We start from the raw sequence: 21,640 nt of genomic DNA on the forward strand, positions 1-21,640 counted from the left end.
TTAGCTCATCTATACACCTTACTCACACTTTGTCAATTGTCCAGCCGTGTCCTTAGAGGAAGAGAAAGTTCAGTTGCATTTAGTTGTAATGTCTTATCAGTCTCTTTAGTGTGGACAGTCCGTCAGTCTTTCTCTTGTATGGCCTTTCAGTTTTGAGAGAACTGGTCAATTACTTTGTAGAATGCCCAGCAGTTTGGGGTTGTTCATATGTTTCATCATGGTTAAGTTGCGGTCATGCATTTGGGGTGGAGAACTCCAGAAGTGATGATAATCTTTCCTGTGCCTTTTATCAGGAGGCACAGGATGTTGATTTATCTCATTCTAAGGATACTGTTTTTACCTTTGTAATTCATGTTTTATGGGGAGATGTTTTGAGACCATGCTAATACTGTTACACACAAAACTTATTCCTACTAGTTAGTTGTAGCATCTGTTGAGGAATCAGTTATTACTGCTATGATTACCAAGAGGTGGTTTTCTAATTCCATAATTTGTTTTTCTTTGGTTAGTTGGGATCTACTTTAAGGAAGAGTTTTTTCCTTTTTATTTATTTACTTGTTCATTCATTACATTTATATCAGAATGGACTGATGGATTCTTATTCGCTGGGTTTTATGTGCAATTTTACTTGTGTTGTTACCCTTGGGACGTTTTGAACAGATGAGTCATTGTGAGAGAAGCCAATGAGCCATGTCCTTAAATTGTTTAGGAATGTGATCGTCCCACTCGGTTATGTTCTTCTTTAGGATCTTCTGGGTGCAATCAGCGTGGTGGCGGTCCGTGTCCTCACCACTCCTGGCTCTTTCAGAGTTAATGTTTTAGGAGCATGGTCCCTGTGTGGTATTTATAGGCACTTCCTTCTGCATTTAAAAGTTGTCCGGTACAGAGGGCAGGGCAGTGGGTTCTCCTTGGGCCCGAGCAGGCCGGCGGCGGTGCCCGAGCGCAGAGTGCGGGACCTGCCTCTTCTCCCGGCGTTCCCGTGGTGTCCGTAGCCGTGCGTGTACAGATGTGCCGTGACTCCCAGGTCCTGCATGCTGCACTCGCTCCTGGCATCCGAAACGGACGCGGGTAGTTAGCTTTCAACACTTCTCCTTCCAAGCCGCCGCCTTCTCTTACCTTGTGCTTTACGTTTCTCCTGAGCCTAGATTTCGGGGGCAAAATGGTTGCGCGTCTTATTTTTCCTGCTGCGTGGGCAGTCGTGAGGCTTGGAACAGTGAGGTTGGGTGAGGTGGGGCCCTGCGGTGTGGACAGGGAGCCGCAGGTCCGCCCGCGCGGTCCCGGGCCGAGGAGGCGGGCCGGGAAGTGAGGTCCTCCCTCCAGCAGAGGGTCCCTGCCCGGGGCCGCCCAGCCCCGCGGCCGCCAAGGGTTAAGGAGCCCTTCCTGCCGGGCTGGCCTGGCTCGCCGCCCCAGCTGGCAGCACCGCCCCCGCCCCGCCCCGCCCCGCCAACAACCGCCGCTCTGATTGGCCCGGCGCCTGTCTCTTCTGTCCCCGCAGCCAATCGCGCCGGGCGAGGAGCTCCTGGTCTGGTACAATGGGGAAGACAACCCCGAGATAGCAGCTGCGATTGAGGAAGAGCGAGCCAGCGCCCGGAGCAAGCGGAGCTCCCCGAAAAGCAGGAAAGGTAGGCGCCCGCGCCGCCCCGGCTCCCCCGCCGCCGCCTCCGCCGGGCCGGACCGGGGCCCCGGCGGCGCCCGCGGCTCTCGGTGACCTTCCCCGGCCCGGCCCGGCCCCGGCCCGCGATCCCGGTCCCCGGGCCCCCCTCCCCCCGGGCGGCTGCTGAATCACGGCCGGACGCCGCGCTGGGGCTCTTGGCTAACTTGGGGCCGCGGAGCCGGGCGCGCGAAAGTGAGCGGACCGAGCGCCGGGAGGCCCGGCCGAGGGCGACTTGTCACTTGGCTCGGAACCTCGGCACAGCGCGCTCCGGGTGGGAGCGGCGGCCGGTCTCTCCGGAGCCCTGCGCGCCCGGTGTGTTCTCGGCTTTTTGTGCTGTTCGCCCGCGAGCGCGTCCGGAGAGGGTTGCGACGGTGACAGTTCCAGGTCCGCAGATTCGGCGGCCTCGGGGCCGGCCGGGAGCGCGCGGGCAGGGCCGGACGCCGCCGCGCTGCCCCGGGCCGCCGCCCCGGGCCGCGCCGGGCCCTGCCCCTCCTCTGGGCGCGGGGCCGGGCCGGGACAGGCCCCGCCACCTCTCCGGCTCCGCTGCGCGCCGGGCCGGGCCGTGCTGAGCGCGATTGCAACACTCGGGGTGGGCGAAGGTCTGAGCGCGCCGGACCTTCTCGAAATTAGGCCAGGAACAAAATGGAAGTTGAAGAGTGCTGTTGGGTCACTCTTGACTCCACTCCTGCAGCTTTATTTTGTTTTACGGTGGTTTCGAACAAAAGATAAAGCGTAGTCACACTTAAAAAGGGGAGGGGATAATTTCTGGGTAGGAAAATAGTTTGGTTGGATGTATCCTATTTCCAGCTGGCATTCGGACACGTTGGGATTTTTTTTTTTTTTAATAAGGAATTTTAATGTGAATTCGTGAATCTTTCATCGAGCCCAGTTTGAATATATGCCAAGGCAGGGTATGGTAGTTTCTTAGTCCTGTAAATCCTTTTTTGTTCGTTTGGGTTTTTTTTTTTTTTTTTTTTTTTTTTTTGCCTGCCTTAGGTCTTACGTAAATTTTTGTAGTCATCACAACTTAGGGGTCCGTCCTTTACTCAAAACATTGCCACGTGAGTTGTGGAAATCACTGTAAATAAAATCGTAAGATAAAGTTAATTTTGGAAGAATGCACAAAGAATGTTTTAGGCAAGAAGTCAGTTGTGGTTTTTTTCCATTACATATTCTTTGTATTTCACAGTGTAATGCGAATACAACTAACTCATTCAAGAGAAAGTTAGTGGGGTCTTTTCCTAAATACATGTGTTCTGTTTATCAGATGTTACTTTACTGTTGTTTTAGGCCATTAAATGCTTTGCTCCTGCATCAGATGATCTGGGTCTAGAAAATTCCCAAGTGTTTCTTCTGCTGCTATAATTATTAAGGTTTTTGTTGTTTTTAGGCTTAGAACATAATTGTTGGCAAAGCGTTTACATATTTCAGTTTGTTCCTTTATTTAGTGTTCATTTGTAAGTAATGCCACCAGCCTCTCCAGGTAAGTTGTGATTTGTTTATAGGGGTGGGAGTTGTGGTTGGGGGTGGGGGAGATCTTTACTCTGCTACTAAGTATAATTAATGATATGTTTAAATATATTCATAGCTTCCTAGCAGCTTCTCTCAGGTTTTTCTCTGTTCAGCATATTTTGGTGTGTACGTTTAGAACATTTCATCACTTTGCTTTTTTTTTTTTTTATTGATCTCTAGATTTTTTTTCCTGCTCATTTGATTGGATGTAGAGAAAAAAAAAAAAAACTGAAAATAAACTTTGTGTTATTAGTGATACATGAATCTACACATTTACATTTTTATAAACCTGCCTGGATTGCTGGGTATTTACGTTGAATTAAGTAGTTCATGTTATCCTGTTATTATTTTTGTATTTACTCTGGGAAGCATATAATCCACTGAATCTTAGGTTTTAATGAAACCATTTGGATGAATCTCACTCTGGGAACTTAATAGTCTGTTTTGAACAACTTACTGGTAAAGAGTCCTGAAGTTGAGCGAGTTTAAATAATGAGTCAAACCTTCTTTGCTTTCAAATTAAATACTCGGTGAACACTAATTTATAGCTTGCAAAGACCTGAAACGGAGAACTTTTTATTATAACTTGGTTCTGTTTATGTCTTATGTGTGACCTCAGACACTTGAATATTTTTTCGGGTGGTGATATCAGAAAGGAAATCAACACACATTTCATTCAGTAGCATGTTAGCTTAGGAATTCTGAAAGCCAGATGTTGAAGACTCACAGCTGACAGGTAGACCGACGGTGGACCCAACTTCATGTTGGTTATGAGGCAGGCAGAGAGAAACAAAGGGCCGAATTCTTCAGAGTTCTGGGCCACGGCTCCTTTGCAGGACAGCTGCTCTGCCTACAGCTGTGCCTTGCATGTGGCGCCTTTCAGAATTCATCCCGTCATGAGATCATGAGGCATGTTCTGGGCAGTCAGAAGCCCCACTTCCTTTACAAAGTGGCCTCTTCTCTCTCTGTCTGTCTCTCTTACTCTTTCATTCATTCCGTTCCTGTTTAAGTCCCTGCCGCGTGCTAGGCACTCTGCAGGGTTGAACAGTGTGGTGGTGAGCAGAAAAAAAGCAGTGACTCTTGTCGTGTCCCCTGGAGTCTAGTTGGGGAGACTGACATTAAATCAGGAAGTCCTGGTCCGCACCTTGATGGTTGGCATGGAATAGGCCTCTGGAGTTTGTTGACTGATTTGCAAACAAAACCCCACACTAACCTTGTTACGAAGGAAGAGAATGCAGTGCAGTGCTCGGAGAACATAGTTCATATTGTCTCTAACCAGGGAGCATGCAGTTTTGCCATGGGCCAAAGATGTGCATACTTGAGGTGTTTCAGATGAGAATTTTGAATTCTCGGCTTTGTGATTCATCCCAACTTCTTACATGTCTGAGCAGCCCGTCAGGAGATGGAGCATAAAAATTTCTTGGAGGGGACGGCAGGTAGAAAAGAAGGGAGGGTTCTTAGTGTCTGATTCTTTGGCTACTTTGATTTGCACCACAGTAAGATTGTGATCGGAGAAGTAACATAGAAAAGCCATAGAAGAATTTATCATCTTCTTGATTTGTGTCTTGTTTGTTACTGTGAGAAAATAAAGAGATCGAACTTGCTTGTTAGCAGTAAATAATGATTATTGGCAAAAGTTTTTTTAAAACACAAACTATAATAGCAAATTTGATGTTTCCCTGCTGTCTCCTGGCCACAGAAGAGCCTTACCTGAAGTTCTTTCATTCTCAAAAAACAGTAGTGGCTCGTATACCTGGACTTAGCGGAAGGAATATAGAACACGGGATTCCTGGGTTTCTACCAGGTGTGTGACTGGGGAAGTCACATCACCTTTCTGGGGGACAGTTTCCATCACTTTAAAAACCTGTGTTTTAACATGGGAGGGTCTCTGTACTGCCTGGCCTCATGGGGTTGCTGTCAAGAGCAAACGAGATAATAAAAGAGAGTAGTTAGCGCAGTGTGCGGGTCCACGGTGACCCGGGGACAGTAAGGGCTTCCGAAGGAGTGCGGCTGGCAGCTTGTCTCTTGCAGAAGAACTCTTGAGTTTGTGACTCATTTAATCAGTCGGTATTTACGGAGGATTTCTGTAGGCCCAGGCAGTCAGTGGGCCTCGCCACTCGGCTCTTCTGTGGCAGAGTCTCGCCCTTTGCCAGTTACCCTGATTTTTGGCCTACTTCTAACCTATTGACTTTTCCGTTCACAGCAAACTAGAGAGCGGAATTATTTATAGCAGCAGACAGTTTTTAGAACTGATAGCTGGCCAGAAAGGAAGGCGGTTTATGACAAAACTGGCAGTGAATTGTGAAGAGTATGTTGCTCCTTCAGCTTCCTTGAGAGGTTTAAATAATCCTTTATTAGAAACTGTAAGTAGGGATGCCTGGGTGGCTCAGTTGGTTGAGCGGCTGCCTTCGGCTCAGGTCATGATTCCAGAGTCCTGGGATCGAGTCCCGCATTGGGCTCCTTGCTCGGCAGAAAGCCTGCTTCTCTCTCTGTCTCTGCCTGCTTCTCTGTCTGCCAGTGCTCGCTCTTGCTCTCTCTCTCTGACAAATAAATAAAATCTTAAAAAAGAAAAAGAAAGAATGAAAGAAACTGTAAGTAGCCCCTGAGAATGCCACCTACATTCTAGTTTCTGTCTAGGTGACTTGTAGTCCTCACAGACGTTAAATTACAGTCAGCTTAAAGAGGAAATGTTTCATGTGTCTCTCTAATCAGAGTCATTCAAGTAAAAAATCGTGGTGCCGTGAAGAACACCTACGTTTTCAGTAGTTGCACGTGCTTGAGATGTTTTCTCCTCCAAAGGTGACAGCGTATACACACTTGGGTCAGGTGAAGGAGGTAAGAGATCCTTGTGCAAAATGATTTGGTCTGAGGCAGTTTGAGGGAAGGAAGTAAGCACTGACCCGCCTGTGTGGGCGACAAGGACCCCTGATGCCCAGAGAAGGGAGGTCGGCTGGGCGCGCTGAAGGTGGAGAGTAGCAGGGAGGTCGTGCGCAGGGGCCTTATGGGACTGTCAGAGCCAAGTGGCAAATGTCCAGAGGGTCTCCCCTCTGCCTCACGTGACAGGCATTTGCTGTGTCTGTGTCGGACAGTGTGGTAGATGCTGAAGTTACCGCAGAGAACTGGGACGACCAAGGTCCCTGCTTTCACGTAAGGTGTCGTTCTGGAGAGCGGGGGATGGCCAGCCAGCCGAGCAATGGTGGGACTGTTGGAATGTTAGGTGTGTGAGCTTGGGGGGCCGGGGTGAGACACGGCCAGGGATGTGTAGCCAGGGATGGCCTTTCAGAGGCTGTGACATAAAGGACACAGGGGTGGGCCCCGTCCAGTTCAGCTCCAGGAAGATGGACTGATTTGGATGTTCGGTCAGCAGTTTGGGGGAATTTATTGCCTCAGTCGGGGTGGGGGCATGGAGGGGCCACCTAGAAACCCACACAAGTGTTTTTGCATCTTTTTTTTTTTTTAAGATTTTATTTATTTTTTTGACAGAGATCACAAGTAGGCAGAGAGAGAGAGGAGGAAGCAGGCTCCTTGCTGAGCAGAGAGCCCGACGCGGGGCTCGAACCCAGGACCCTGGGATCATGACCCGAGCCAAAGGCAGAGGCTTCAACCCACTGAGCCACCCAGGTGCCCCAGTGTTTTTGCATCTTGAAACTCTGTTCTCCAAGTGGACGTATGGACCCCTTTTCTCTCAGGCACTGCTTTCGGTGGCTGGATTGGTAGGGAAGATGAGCGAGATGAGTAAAACATTCAGGGAGGAGCCTGTCGCCTTCTTAATGTAGCTCAGTGCAGGTCAGGCTCCCTAGGTGTTGTGGTTACGTGTGTTTGGGGTCCAGGGTGGGGGGGGTGGTAGCCAGGATCTCTTTGGGAGAGGACGTGATGCTGCATTGTAGGGACAGCAGAGCACATTGGAGAGGACTCCTGCAAAGGATGCTGAGGAGGGGAAGAAGGAAGGACCTTTCGTAGTTGGGGAAGGAAGAACTTGGAAGGACATGGGAGGTCGCAGGCCACTGCTGGACAGCAGGTAGGAAGCAGGTGTAGCAGGAAACTCCGATGGCGGTGCAGGAAGTACTTGGGGTCAGAGGCATGCGGGTCAGGAGCCCTGAGCAGTGCTGGGCTCTCTGCTTTGGCCGAATATTCCTGTGTAGTCTCTGCCGCCTCCAGATGAGGAGATGGGCCCTTAGCCACCTTGGCTGACCTGTCCAGACTCACTGCCGCTGGGTGTCAGAGTCAGAACTTGAATCCTGGTTTTCTGTGCCTCTGCTTCTACAGGATATACTGTTTTCCATCTGCTTGCCCACGGGATGGGCAATGGCAGCAGACGGGACAACACTGGTTCCATTTAAAGTGACCATTTGAGGGTGCCCGTGATAAAAGCTGAGAACAGGGGTGCTTTGGTGGTGTTTGCTGTCCTGGTCTCCCCTAGCAGCCCTCCCTTAGCAGCCGACGGCTCTTTTAAGGCTCCCTGGCCAAAGCTGAATGGCAGAGGCCTGGCTGAATGGTGAAGCCTGGCCATGTTGCCTGAGGGTGACGGCAGATGGGCCCTGAACCTTCCGGGTGTCTGGTAGGCAGACACTTCCTTGCAGGGCACTCCTTGGTAGCCCTTTCACAGGTGCTGGTGCAGGGTATGGGGCGGTGGGAGGTGGTGATGTTCCCGTGGAAATGTGGTCCCAGCGTTAACCTGTCACGTTGACCCAAGAGAGCAGTGTCCTGGCTGATTCCCACTGTAGCTCTCACTTCTAGCTGAGCGATGCCTCTGCTGAGTGTAGGGCCCCATCTCTGGTGGGTGCCTGCTACGCGGATCCATGCTGCTGTTAATGCGGGCCTGTTTTTAAAAGCTTGAGACAGCTTTGGTATTTTTTCAATAGTAGGAAGCAGCGTGGAGTTGTTTTGTTTTGTTTTTTTAATTTCTAATTTTATACTTCTGCTACTGACTCGCTCCAAATTTAGGTAAGAAATTGGTGAGTAGTTGTGCCTTTTTTTTCTTTCTTAGATTTTATTCATTTATTTGAGAGAATGAGAGAGAGCATGAGAGGGGAAAGGTCAGAGGGAGAAGCAGACTCCTCACTGAGCCGGGAGCCTGAAGTGGGACTCGATCCTGGGACTCCAGGATCATGACCTGAGCTGAAGGCAGTTGCCTAAGCAGCCCAGACACCTAGGTGCCCCAGTGTTGCGCCTTTCATCTTTGCTGTGTATATATAACTGGTTCATAGGGAAATTGTGTGGATTAACTACAAATTTTCAAAGCATTTTGCACATTTTTCAACTATAGTTCAGTGGATGAACTTGGAAAAAATCCCAGTACATGTCCCAAGTAGGCTGTTAACACTGTTTCTCCTGTCCATATGTAAATTGGAAGGTAGGACTTGGCCTAATGTAGAAAATAGGTTTGATCATAATGGAATTTTCTAAAAGGAAAAAGGAAACGAGACCCTTAATGTGGTGAGTTCAAACTAGTTTGACTTTTAAAAAATTTGGTTATAATTTGAAAATAAAAAACAAAAACAAAACTCAATTTTCTGTGCCTTCCCTAAATTGGAGTACTAGGTTCTTTTTCAGAATTACGGATTAATTGCTTTTGAAACTCAGTGAGTGCTTCCTTTCCGTAGGCAGTTTCCTGTTCTGGTTTATAGAGGGGCTTCTACATGCATGGACTTAGCAGAACTACAGAAAGGAGTGTTGTCTTATATTAGAAGTTGCCTGTGAAGAAGCGAGGGATAGGGTGAGGCCCCCAAGGGCGTGGTGCGGCGGGTTCTGCACACAGCCTGCGGGTTCTGCAACACAGCCTGCGGGTTCTTCTGCACACAGCCTGCGGCTGAGGGAAATGCGGCCCGTTGCCCTCACAGGTAGACCCGCCTGGCTGTGGTGGCCCTCGCGTGACCTGTTTCTGCTGTACCTGCTGCCAAGGACAGTTCCAAAGTTTGGATTTGATTAATGTTAATAATCTGGTTGACGAGTTCAGGGACTCTGAATGGCACGGAGAAGCAAGAGTTCTTGAAAAGCTTGCTGTTGTTTCTCCAAGTGAAAAGGATGAACCCTGAAAGTAGCCGGTTTTCTTTATCTGCACTCCCATTAAACCAGTGTTCCACAGTCTGGGAGGTCCTGGTTCGATTCATTGCTTATAATGGGTTTTGATAGGGACGTCTGTGGTGATCTGACACTTCTCTGCACATCCTGTTCTTTCGTGATGAATCACAGCTTTTTGTTGACGGTGAGGGTGACAGCAGTGGTCAGCGGTCAGCGAGTTGCACGTGTGCCCGGCACTGTGCTTGGTTCCAGAGACAGCATTGCTGAAGGCCCTGCTGGTGGTGCTGCTGGGTCGCGAGGCTGCTTCTCCTCCTGTGTAGTTGAGGGCACTGGGGCTGTGGGGGTTATGCGGGTGGCCCAGGTTCACCTTGGCTCCACCTTGCCTAAATCTAGTTTTTATTCAAAATGTTTCTGAGTAGGACAGTCATACTGAATAAGTAGCAGTGTTTTATAAGGCTTTACTAATTAGCCGAGATGAATGTTTGCTACTCACTGTAGAATTGCCCACTTTAATCCTAAATAATAAGGCAGTGTGATTAAGCGAAGCCTTTGGTATTAAAAGCTCACTTATGCTGAGAACTAATGCCTTCAGTTATTCTTGCCTTGGGGGTTTATGGATTGAATAGATTTATTGTATTCCTTTGAGCACCTCAAATAAACAGTTCTTAAAAACACTAATAGATTACATTTTGTCCCTTGTTAGCCGTCATCTGTTAAGTGTTTTTACAGTGTCATTTGTTGGTTTGGGCTTCTTCTGAATGTTTCATTTTTCCTAAGTTTTATATTCTTTTTGAAATCAGTTGGCGCACCTGCAGGAACAGAGTAAGACGTTGCCTTGGTCTGAGTCCCTCTGCAGTGCGGGCCGGTTGGGGGTGGCGGGGGTGGGGGACACTTCCAGGACCAGGGAGCTCCAGATTTCAAGAAGATGGTGATGTTCTGCTTCCTTCTCCGCACCACAGTTCTTGTGTTGGGAATGACTGGCTATTGCAGTGAATACAGTGTGATTTTGAAAGTTTTCTTAAGCTGAATGTTAGGGAGATCACAAACATGTTTTAATTTACATACACTCCCAAGAGTTCCGTGTGGGAGCTGGGGGTATGTGCAGTGCTGATTTGTTGTAGAGTTAAATCATGCTTGTTACTTTCTTTCACTCTGAAGATGTGACACCGATGAAAAGTGGGGATTTTGTCTGTTGGGTTTTTTTGGTGGTGGTGGGGGTCAAAGTGTTTATTTGGGGGGTGGCTTTTTATCTGTTATTTGTTCCTTTAAGGGGAACTCATTTGAACCGTTGGAAGCAGCACTTTCTTAAGAGGTTTTGTTTGCTTTTAAAGCTGTTCCTGTTCTAGTGGCTTGACTCATTCAGGAGGAAAAGCGTGAAAAGAAACCAGGAGGAAGGAGCTGCCCTAACCTGCCTTTGTGCTCTAGTGAATTTTCCTCCTGAGGGGCAGAGGTTGATTTCTTAATTGTATTTACCCGCTCTAGAGTCTTTGGAATACTTAAAAAGTTCTGAAACTTTTTTTGAAATTTCCTGAATTTGTAACAAAACGTAAGATGGTCTTTTCTACCTGAAACTTTTAATAAGAGTTTTTTACTCAGTTGTTCTTTGAAGATTTGGTCATTAACTAAGGTCGTTAATGCCTCACCCCCATGCTCAAACACACATGGAAGACTGGACAGAACCTCTGCCTCGTAATCTTTGCTTTTCATTTTTTCCACAAGTAATTTCCTTTCGGTTCTGTCCTTTCCGCTAGAAATTAGGCGGTAGCTTTGTTTTAAAAGGTTAAAACCTGACAACATATATTAAGAAGAAAAAGTTCAGCAGGATTATGGGTAAGAGACAAAATTCTCAGCATTCTGAGCCCTCTGCTGTACCAATGTCCTCTTCCCATTTTTGTGGTTATGACCCTGAAATTTAGAAATATTTTTTTGATGGGAATTTTCACATTAAGCTCATACATGTATAGTTATTTTAAGTATAATGTATCAATACATTTTAGTGTGCATATTTTAATATACACAATACATTTTAAAATACAGTCTTTGAATATTTTCAGAAGCTAGTGACTTACACTAATGATAAAATAATGATACTGTATGTGTGTGATATATAAAAATACCAGTTTCTAAAATAAGATTATGACATTCAAAATTCTTGTTAATTTGATACTTGGAAAACTTTTCCGTTTATATGTTCTTATTAATCAGTATCTGAATGACCCAAATCTGATTTCATCCTTAATAAATTAACTGTATGTTACCAGTTATGTGTAGTTGCAGAGAATTATCTTTGCTTTGGTTAAAAAGAAAACCAATAAGTTCCCACTTAGGCTAACCACCCCCCAGTTAAAGCTGTGGGTGATCAACAGTTTTTCCCCTTGTATTTCTAATCCGTCCTATTGGGGCAGTCTTTTGTAGGTTTCCTGAGACCGCACATGCCACAAAAATGAAGACAAACTGGTTTGTTCACCCCTGTTTAGAACCCCAAAACCAGTCGTGTGCCGTGTTTGAAGTTGCGATACAGTTTAGAATGGGCAACCCTGCAAATTCCTGTGCCTTTATTTAAATTTTAGTTTTTTCTATTGTTTGGCTTCTTAGGTTCAGTTTTCATTCTCTTGCCAGTTGGAGGGGTAGAATATGCCTTTCTGGTTCCGTATTTTTTGTTAACATAAGAGATTTTTAGACCTTGTTACTCTGTTACCAAGTGACTGTTGGCATTAGGCAGAGTGTCTGAGGGTCCTTGGGAGGAGGGAGGGCTTCCACCTCCACCGCCTGCCTTGGGTACCTTCTGTGAGCAGATTGATGTCCGCGTCAGCACAGACCCTAGACCGAAGCCTCACATTCCTCTCCTGGGTTCAGGCAGCCGGCAGCGCGGTGCTGGCCTTGCACACGTGGAATGCTTTCCTCCTGCACTTCCACATTACGGATTGTTGTTTCTGTAGGATTGACAGTGGCGTTGAAGTTACAGTTTCCCTCTCACTGGCATTCCAGACAAATAATCAAAAGGAATAATTAGATATAGTCTCAGTCTTGGTTGGATTTTTGAACAGGGGGCTTAAAATCCCAAATTCGCATAAGTAGTCTGATTAGCGGCTGAAAATCTATCGTCATAGGAAGTTATCTTCTTTGTTGTGTGTGATTGTGTTGTTGATAACAAGATCAAATTTGGGTGGTAAGCTTGATATTTATAGTTCGGATTCCATCAAAATTACAAATTCAAGAATTCAGAATGTAAAATGTAAATTGCTGCCTGTGTGCCAAGATAAATTCAATTTATGGTTGCACGAGAGTGTAGAAAATGTTAAATCACGAAGTGATGCCGCACTCACGCTCTTCCTGGCCCTCTTCAGCTTTAGAGAGGCAGGATCCCCTCAGGCTCACAGGCAGTGGGCAGAAAGGGCACGGAGTTGGTAAGCTTTGTTTTCTCGGTGAACGATTATTGTGTTCCCTCCGGCTTCCAGTTTCGTGCTAAAGTATGTACAAGTACACTGCCTGAGCTCTATTATTGCTTCTCTGATTACAACTTGATGACTACTTGGCACATGGATAACCTGTTTAAAGTGAGCCTGAGCTGTGTGTGTGGGGGGCGGGGGGAGAGAAGGGAAAAACTGCTGACCCAGCTGTACCTCTAAGTCCTGGGAGATGTACGATGTGTGGACTTTATTGTGGCATGCCAGAACATGGCCTTGGAATTAGGAGGCCGGGTTCATATCCCAGCTCCACCAGTTAATAGCATTATGATTTTAGACAGGTTACTCCACATGTTTTGCTCTTCAGTTTACCTGTCTGTAAAATGGGGATAAGATTTACCTCGCAGGATTGCCGTGAGCATCCAGCGGGAGCCTTGTGGGAATATGCCCGGCACACTGAACCTTGGGTCTGTGCCATTTTAATTGGGGGGCACTGGCAAAATTAGCTCTGTGGTAATTCTGTCCATCCTTCGGTTTGTTGTGGCCCTTCTGGAAGAAAATAAAGGAATAGTTGCAGCATTTTCTGGTACGGCTTTCTGAAATCCATATGTTTTGGTTTGGCGACACAAAGTGAATTAAGTAGATTGAAAATTAGGTAAGAGTTAAGAGGGTCTGTAGATTTGCAACTGGATACACCTCATGGCATTCGAGAGCTCCTCATGGGCTAGAGACCTGCTTCTCTCTTAAAAGCTCTCTCGTTTTCCTGGTTACTCAAACTAGGACTCCTGTGGTTACATGGATTGTTGGATAAGATAACTCCTACAGTTTGATTTAGTGTATGTGCCTGGGCAGAATTAAACACGTTTGACTGTTTGTTGCCCAAATGAAGGGTTTGCTGTTTTCGTGTTCTTTCTTACCTCTGTGTGGTCCAGACCACTCATGACTCCTGTAGTGTTGTGACCAAATTTTGAGTGGTTGACATTCTGGATGGATTTGGGGTATGTTTTCTTAGACTTGAAATGATCAGACAGCCCCGACAGTTTAACTGTGTGGGAACAGTTTCCTGGCGCACGTGACCGATGAGGAAATCTGTCATTTTACGTCTTTCTGGATGTGCAGTCAGGAAAAAACAAGAATGTGGAAGAGCCGTTTTCTTACAGGTTACTAGGGAAGCTGACAGCAGCAGCTTTAAGGAAACAAGTGTCCTGATTTTCTGTGCAGCATTTCTGTTGAGCAGTCTAAGGAATGGGATCTTTCTCCGGGGTCACACAGGTATACATACCCCTCAGTATGCATGTATGCATGAATTTAGAGCTGGACTCTGTGATGATGCAGAGGTCCATGAGCCTCCAAGTGTGGTTATCTCTGACTGCCAGGGGAGAGGAGCCTTAAGTGTTGGCTGATCTTAAAAGGGTCTAGGGTTTCTTTCCCACAAGATTAAGAGCCACTGAGTGAACTGTTAATGTTTAGACAGTTGGTTAGAAGCAATAATGAAATCAGTAGTTTGCAGATTTAAAAAACTGAAATGTAGTCACGGCTTCTGTTCGAGCATTACTGTATATTGATAGATGTGTTAGTGAGTGTTTGCAGCACTGAAGTAAACTTCTGTCCTTGTACCTTTCCATAGTGACATCTGGGTGGGATCGTGTGAATCACTGGGGAGCAAATGAACAGAACAAATGGATGAATTCAGAATTGTTAGTGGAAGCAGAATGTCATTGTCTTCATAAGAAGGAACATATGCTGACAATTGAGACTTGTAGGCGTGGGGTTTCTGTAATTTGTTTGGTAGAATCTACTGTGGGTAATCCTTACAATTGATTCCATTGATGGAGTCTTTGTCAGGTACTGTGCAGAGTTCTGTTTCTGCATTACCTGATTTACTCCTGATGACACTACCAGGTATTTGTCACTAGTGTGTATTATAGTTGGTTCCTATCTGCCTTAATCAGGATTACTTCTACTTAGATCATGGCCCACGGTGGTGCTATATTGTTTGTTTTGTGAATTTCAGTTTTTGTGGGTTTGTGCCCTTCGAGAATCTTTTTTATTCCGAGTACCACTCCCAACACACTGGGGAGGGATATGAGAGCCCGTTCCAGAGTCTTAAGTTGGGGAGCAGGAAAGATGTATAACTTTGGGGGCACAGGAATCTTTTGGGAGCAGATGAAATGGGTGGCTGGTGTGAGAGGGAGACCCTTCTCCAGCCTCAGGCACCAGCCTAGGAGGCAACTGTTGAATATCCTAGTCCTTGGTGAGCCCTTGCCCCCAGGCTTCTTCTCTTCCTTGAGGGGTTTTATTTTATCCCTGTGTTGGTGAAAGAGAGAAGCATCAACTCAGCAAATTGTGGCATAATCCTGGGAGACCAGCACTGAGAAGATTTCATGTTTCAGAAAGGCTGCCATGTCAGTGCTTGGGATTCCGTGGCTTCCATGCCTGAGCAGGGCCCTGGCTGCGCATGCGTCCTTGCTTTACCCAGCTGGCTGCAGGTTTACTTCATCCCCTCCCTTGTCTCTTACTGTCGCTTCCCTCCCTCTCCCCGACCTCTGTGGTCTTCCCTCTTCCTGCTTTCTTCCTCCCTCTTTCCTTCTCATTCATTTTTTACTTTTAATGAGATCAGATTCTCTTGAACATCTTTTCCAATCAGCATTTGCTTCTTGTTGATATTAGGTAGGGCCTTTCTGCAAAGGGACTTGGTTTTCGCAAAGTCGGATGTAACTTCAATTTTAAGTTCCTTTGGAGCAGCCATCTTTGTAGTTATTTATATATATAATTTTCCCTGTAGCTCGTAACAAACTGTCTTGTAGGTTAGAAGCATCCAAGAAAAATCAAAATACTTCTGCTTCACCGTGGTTCCAGAAACTTAGTATTTAGAAGGAAAAATTCTAATCTTGCAAGAATTGAGCTCAAGCTAAATTTGAACAGTAATCTGATACAAGCTGGTGTGTCTGAGTGTGAGATGTAATGTTAAATAGACTATAACTAGTAGGATTTAGTTTTTAGGTTCAGATCTTAAAAAAATCTCCAATATAAATGTTATTTGTGACTTAAATAATTACTTTATGAGGAGAACACATTCTAGTTCCTTCTCTGCTTGAATCTGAAAGACAGCATTTTGCGTTATCAGAGTGGGCAAATTTGTGCTGGTCTGTGCGCGTGCATAATTCTCCAAAGGTCCAAGCCCTTCCTGGTGGAGCAGGACGTGTCCATTCACAGGGTCTGGTAGAGATGTGTCTGCAGGTGTGGAGGCCAGAAGACGGTTGAGGTCTTGGAAAGAGAACGAGATTGCTGAGCAGTGGTGCCGAATAGCCTTAAAAATGATGCCGGAACAAAAGTGTCCCATGGTAGATCCAAGTGATGAGTAGCTTAGTATCTCTGTAGATTGTTTTATAACCTGTTTCTTAAACCTGTGTCAAACATGGCATATTAATTTCACATTCTTAGGAGAAGAAAAATAAAAGCCAGGAAACAGTACTCTCAAGATGATCACCATTGACTGCCTGCCAGCACACTGACCCTTCACTTACACCTGGGAGGTACTCAACACGGTTATTTAAATTAGATTTTTGATTTAAATAATGAGGGATAAAATAACCGAGTGCAGTGAAACAAGAAAAAGAACGCAGGCTGTGTGGCTTCTCAAAAGGAGGAGGGAAATTAACTTTCGGTTCGAAGTCACATGATGCATGGGGAAATGAGTTGAAGACGACCTGCTGGAAGGCTGGCCGTGGTGATGTGAATCGGGAGCAGTGTCGGCTGCTCAGTAACGTCTCTTCTGACTCTTTTACACTCCCTTCCAGTGTGTGTCTGTTGTGAATTTTGATGTTTTTTTTCCTGGATGCTTAGACTTGGTGTTCAGGTGGGAGGTAGAAGAGAAGCTCCTGTTACTTTCTGCTGTGTAGGCAACATAGACCATTGAGACCTTTTCCAAATTGTACTGTTATAAAATGGCATATGTTAATCTCAGCCAATAGTGGCCATTTTCAGTTGGCTCATTAATTTTGCGTTTGTTAGCTGTTTCTTTGAAAAATAACGTATTCATTTGTTTTTTGCATACTGTAACCAAATGTTCATCTAGAAAAATGAGAAAATACAAACACAAGCAGGTATCCTACCTTCCTTAGTGATGAGGCTTGACCCCTGTTCCTCCGAGCATTTCTGGAAATCATTGCAGATAATGATTTTAAGTATTGTAATGGTGTCTTCTCTCAGATTTATATCTAGAATTCACTTCCTGAAAGTATTTTTAATCTAAATTTCACAGTTAATTCATCAGGATATAGTTCCGTAAAATTCATCGTAAATGAATTTCCTTTCAGCTGAGGACGAGGAATTGCCGAGGGTGTGGCTGTGCGCTCTGCTGAGGGGGGGGGTTGCCAGGCGCAGACCACACACCCCCTCCCTACACAGCTCCAGTCCCTGTTTGTTTGGCCTCCCGGGATTGACTCTTGAACTGGAGTTAATGTAGTTGCCAACGCACTACATTAAGTCGGTTTTCCGACTTGAGAAACATTTTTCCCCCCGTAAAACAAAAGCTACTGAAGATCCCTGAGAAAAACCAGAACCCTAGAAATTAAAATAATTATAAAGTAGAACAGGCTGGTAGCTTAAGTTTCAGAGGTATTTAGTTAGTTAGTCTCTAAAATCATTTTGTTCATGCCACAAGACTTTGAGGTTCCAAAGAGTATAAGGAAATGTAATGGTTTCTCAATTTGAATTTATTTGAGTTTATTTGGGGAGTCTTTTCTGGTATTTGGGATTATGCAGTCAAAGCCACTAAAAGCCTTTTTTAGAGAAACGAAAAGCTCCCCTCAGATGTGATCCTTGCTGTTCCTCCCATGAGCCTGGCATGTGGATGAGTTGCGGGCCAGACCCTCCACAGGGTGCAAAGGCTGTGCACCCCCCCAGCGTGAGGCAAGCATCCCAGGAATTTATGCCGGGATCTGCGGCACTGAAAAATCCAGAACTTTTCCATTGTTTCTGTTGGAAGCAAAGCCTAGAGTCCTGTTTTAATACTATGAGCAACTTAAAAGCAGAGAGGTTTTATTTTTACAATTTGTCTCCAGAATTATAGACAGCTTTCTTGGCGAGTGTAACTACAGAAAAAGGTTGAAATTATGCCCAAGCTACTCAACAGAATAGTTTTACTATCAGGTACATTTTCAAGTTATTTTAAGTATAAAAGTTATTTTAAGTCTAAAGGAAGTGTGTAGCATATTATTTTCGTGAAAACCAGTTACTGCCCGGCATCGTGCCCGTTCAAAGTGTTTCCCTCCCAAACACTGTGGAGAGCCGGGGCTAGGCTCCGAGTGGCTTGTCTTCCCCCAATGTCACCTTGGGCAGCCGTAGCGGCCACTCTGACCATCTGATGGACACACCCCATCCTGTGTGCAGCTGGGCTGACCTTTGCTGGAGCCTTTCTGGCCGTGGTTTCAGAGGCTCTGCTCTTGCCTCAGTTCTGCTAACCAGTTCCCGCTTGTCCTCACCATGACTTCTGCTGACTTCCCAGAGTCCTCATCTTCTGGTTTTCTTTTTTAAGCATATGTTAAAATTATCGAAATGGACTGTTAATTCCTTATGGAAAACTTATCTGCATGTGTTCCAGCTTCTTTCCTCTGTACTCACCAACACTAACAGGAGAACGTTAACCAACCCCAGACAGAAAACTGCTGGGGTCTGACTCTGTTCCCTTGACCAGCCTCCACGGGGACATCTCGGTTATCATCCTTTCAGCCATGACTTTGCTGTCGTCCGTCAATGCCCTTCCTCACTACCTGGTCTGTTAGAGATGGTGTGTGTGTGTGTGCGCGCGCGTATGTGTTTTAATGCTGTGAAGAAGTCATTTAACAAGAACTTTATGCTTTTTAACATTTTCTAATTTATTTTTTTAAGTTTACGCCCAGCCCAGGGCTTAAACTCACAACCCTGAGTTCAAGAGTCAAGTACCTTACCGACTGAGCCAGCCAGGCCTACTGAACTTTATGCTTTTCTACCAGCCAAGCCTTTCACCTTGCCTGTGGAGCTTGGACGGCGCTCTGAAGCCAGTGTTCTGAGTGCTGCTGTCAGGGCCGTGCCAGCCTGCTGTCAAGAAAGCTACATCCTTGTCTTTCACAAACTTGAAAAGCTCTATACTGACTTGATGTTTTTATGATAAATTTCTCAAACTTGCCTGCAATGCAGATGGCGCCATTAATTCTCTTTCATGAGGGTGAAAGAATTAGGGCCCAGAAAGTGTCACTCACAGCAAGGCCTCTAGAACACGGTGGACAGAACAGTGAATCGGATGGGAATTAAAGTCCCAGTTTCGCTGCCAGCTTGCTGTGAGATTTGAGGCAACTCTTGCAACGAGCTGAAGCTTCCGAGAGGGATGTCGGTGGCGTTTGGGGAGCAGAGAAGGCCACCTTTGAGGCTCCTTCTGCTTCAAATCTTAGGTTCTTCTCTTTTCCCTTTTAACAGCCCATTATTCTCCCATCCCGTGTCCGTTCTGTGTGCCCTCGGCTCAGCCTTTTTAAATCCTTGTACGAAAGCCTCCAGTCTTCAGATTTCTTAGGAGGGACCCTCTTGGCTGAGGCCAGGGAGAAGAGGAACACCGTGTGAAGGAATGCTTGCAAAAGGAGATGTCTTAAGGCCAGGGAGAGGAATCTTAGGAATGTCAGACCCGTGAAACCCTGGGAAGCAGAGGGGAAACCTGAGGCAAATGAAGCCCAAGGAAATGGGGGGTTTTGTAATCACGACATCAGAGGTAACCATGCAAAGTGGGGGCTCCAGTGGAGGCGAGTAGATGGAGGCACATGGCCAAGGTGAAAGGCTCAGTGAGATGCAAGGCCCTGGAGGTGGCAGGCGCAGCCCATCCTTAGGGCACTCCTTCCAGGGGTTCCTCTGGGGGAGTCTGGAGGCCCCTGTTCAGGGCAGCTCATGTTCTTGATGACCTTTCCTGGTAAGTGCTCAGAGATGGAGCCTCACCTTGTATGGAATCAGCTGTGGATGTGAGTAAGATGGTGAGCTCCCGAGCCCTGCTTCTCTGCACCAGTACTGAGTTCTGATGTTGTACCTAGGAGCTGGGTAGCTCCCCAGTGAGGAGGCGGTGCATGCAGAGTTCTATAGGGTTCTAAATTTAGTTCACTTAAATCACGAAGTGCATGAGCCTTCGCTGTTGTGATGAATTTTTAATGGAACTTGAACACGCCTTCCAGAATTTGGTGTTTTCTCTGAAGCCTGCACATTTTAAGTGAAACATTATTCTCTAGAATTTGCTAGGGTTTGACCAGTTTTATTAGACTAGTAGAACACAGTCCAGACCTAGGTTAAACTATTTATGTGATGCTTTAGGCAATGTTGATTTTGCAACTTGCATCTGAGACACCAGAGGTATAATGCTAGACATTATCTTTAAAGAGTAGTCATTATGACTGTTGACTTCTCTACATGGTAGCTATTTCACTAGAAACCCCAGTGTTACTGATACTGTTTAATGGTGAATCATATTTGCTTAGGTTGAGGTTCTGTGCTATGGACTGATGAGCGTTTCTGGCATCAGATGAAATTGAAATGGAAAAAATAAATCTGCCTTTTCTATAAACGGCAGTGGATGTCTTTGTCACTTTTTCTTTCATTTACCTTTGAAACCAAGTGAGATAGTGCATAGAGAGTGCTTTGTAGGGGCGCCTGGGTGGCTTGGTCGGTTGTGTGTCTGACTCTTGGTTTCAGCTCAGGTCATGATCTCAGGGTTGTGGGATCGAGCCTCAAGTGGGGCCCCACACTCAGCCAGGCGTCTGCTTGGGTTTCTCTTTCTCTCTCTGTCCACTCCACTCCTGCTGATGCACATGCTCTCTCTCTAATAAATAAAATCTTTAAAAAAAAAAGTGCTTTATACAGCATATGATGTTTTTATTATGTCATTACTGGTCTTAAGAAACGTAGTAACAAGAACACTTTTAGCCTTATAATCCTTGCTGGTGCATTCTGGCTCTAGAGCTGATTTAGTTGCGTGACCTTGGGCATGTGACTTCACGTCTCTGGTCCTTGGGTCTCTCTCTGCAGGATGAGAGGTGCGGATGGGGCCTTTGGCGAAGAGGGGTCAGAGCGTCTGTTTTGCAGCGGGGATGTGGTGTGGGCCTGAGAGTAAGTATACCAAGTGGGCCCTCCTGTCTGTGGCTGAGAACACAGTTACAGATTAATTTATTTTTATCTGCGTGTGTGTGTGTGTGTGTGCGCGCGCGAGTGTGTGCCCGTGCCTGAGAGCTGATGCAGTAGGTGACTGCTCTTTTCCTTCTGCTTCATTCAGTTTCCTTTATAACTGTGTATCTTTTTCTTACACGCACGAAGTTTGTCCTGTCCTCCATTGTGATCTGTCGGCGTTTCCATTTCACTTTCCTTGTGTTTCATTCCTGTATCTTTCTTGTTTAGACCAGGTGGAGCGCGCAGCTGGCAGTAGCTTCTATGTAGGACCCTTCAGGACCCCGATGGTAAGTGCACACGTGTGCTTACCAGGCTCCCAGAGGGCTCTGCCGGACCCGTTCCCGGGACCTGTTCCCGAGGCCCGTCCCGCCTCACAGACACCAAGAAGTCCTTGCACCCTTGTGTAAGCGTCCTTAGAGGTGGTTTTTGGTTCTAGGCTTATTTTTATTTTCTCTTTTAGTTTGATTACAAGTAGAACAGAAACCAAAGTAGCAGGAAAAGAAATTTACTTACTTAAGGAAATGTAGCAGGTTCCCCCACCTGTTACGGCAGTATTTGGCTTTGTGAGTGACCCCAAGCCTGCCTAAATGTGAGTTGGGACACCTGGGCCCTAATTTCTGTTCTCTCGTAGACTGGTTAGCTGGTCCCTCTGGGGCCCTGGCCTTCATTTTTCTCTCAGAAGAGCAGGTAGGGCAGGTGGTTTTGATAGCCCCTTCATCTCTGGTCTGCGGCCCTAATGGGAAGTAACTCAAGTGTTAGATGGTTCTGATTAAGATTATATCATTTCATGTGTCTGGGAATCTCTGTCTCACAAACAAATGATAATTAGATTCTTGATAGGCTCATTTCTATGGTAAGTTAAGTCTGT

At 46.1% G+C, this 21,640-nt stretch overlaps 1 protein-coding gene across 1 annotated transcript in view; it reads left to right on the forward strand.

The window, feature by feature from the left end:
• LOC309858195 (uncharacterized protein) overlaps positions 1-21,343 on the forward strand; it is a gene marked incomplete at its 5' end in the record, with an annotated part of 78,225 nt that extends 56,882 nt beyond the window's left edge. The window contains 2 exons of the mRNA XM_082750880.1: positions 1,496-1,622; positions 21,001-21,343. Coding sequence (XP_082607006.1) covers positions 1,496-1,622; positions 21,001-21,179 — 306 coding nt within the window. The 3' untranslated portion in view covers positions 21,180-21,343. The remainder of the gene's footprint in view (positions 1-1,495; positions 1,623-21,000) is intronic.
• Positions 21,344-21,640: the final 297 nt, after the last annotated feature.

The sequence above is a fragment of the Mustela nivalis genome, assembly GCF_964662115.1.
Source record: "Mustela nivalis genome assembly, contig: HAP1_SCAFFOLD_2000, whole genome shotgun sequence".
NCBI classification, from domain to species: Eukaryota; Metazoa; Chordata; class Mammalia; order Carnivora; family Mustelidae; genus Mustela; species Mustela nivalis.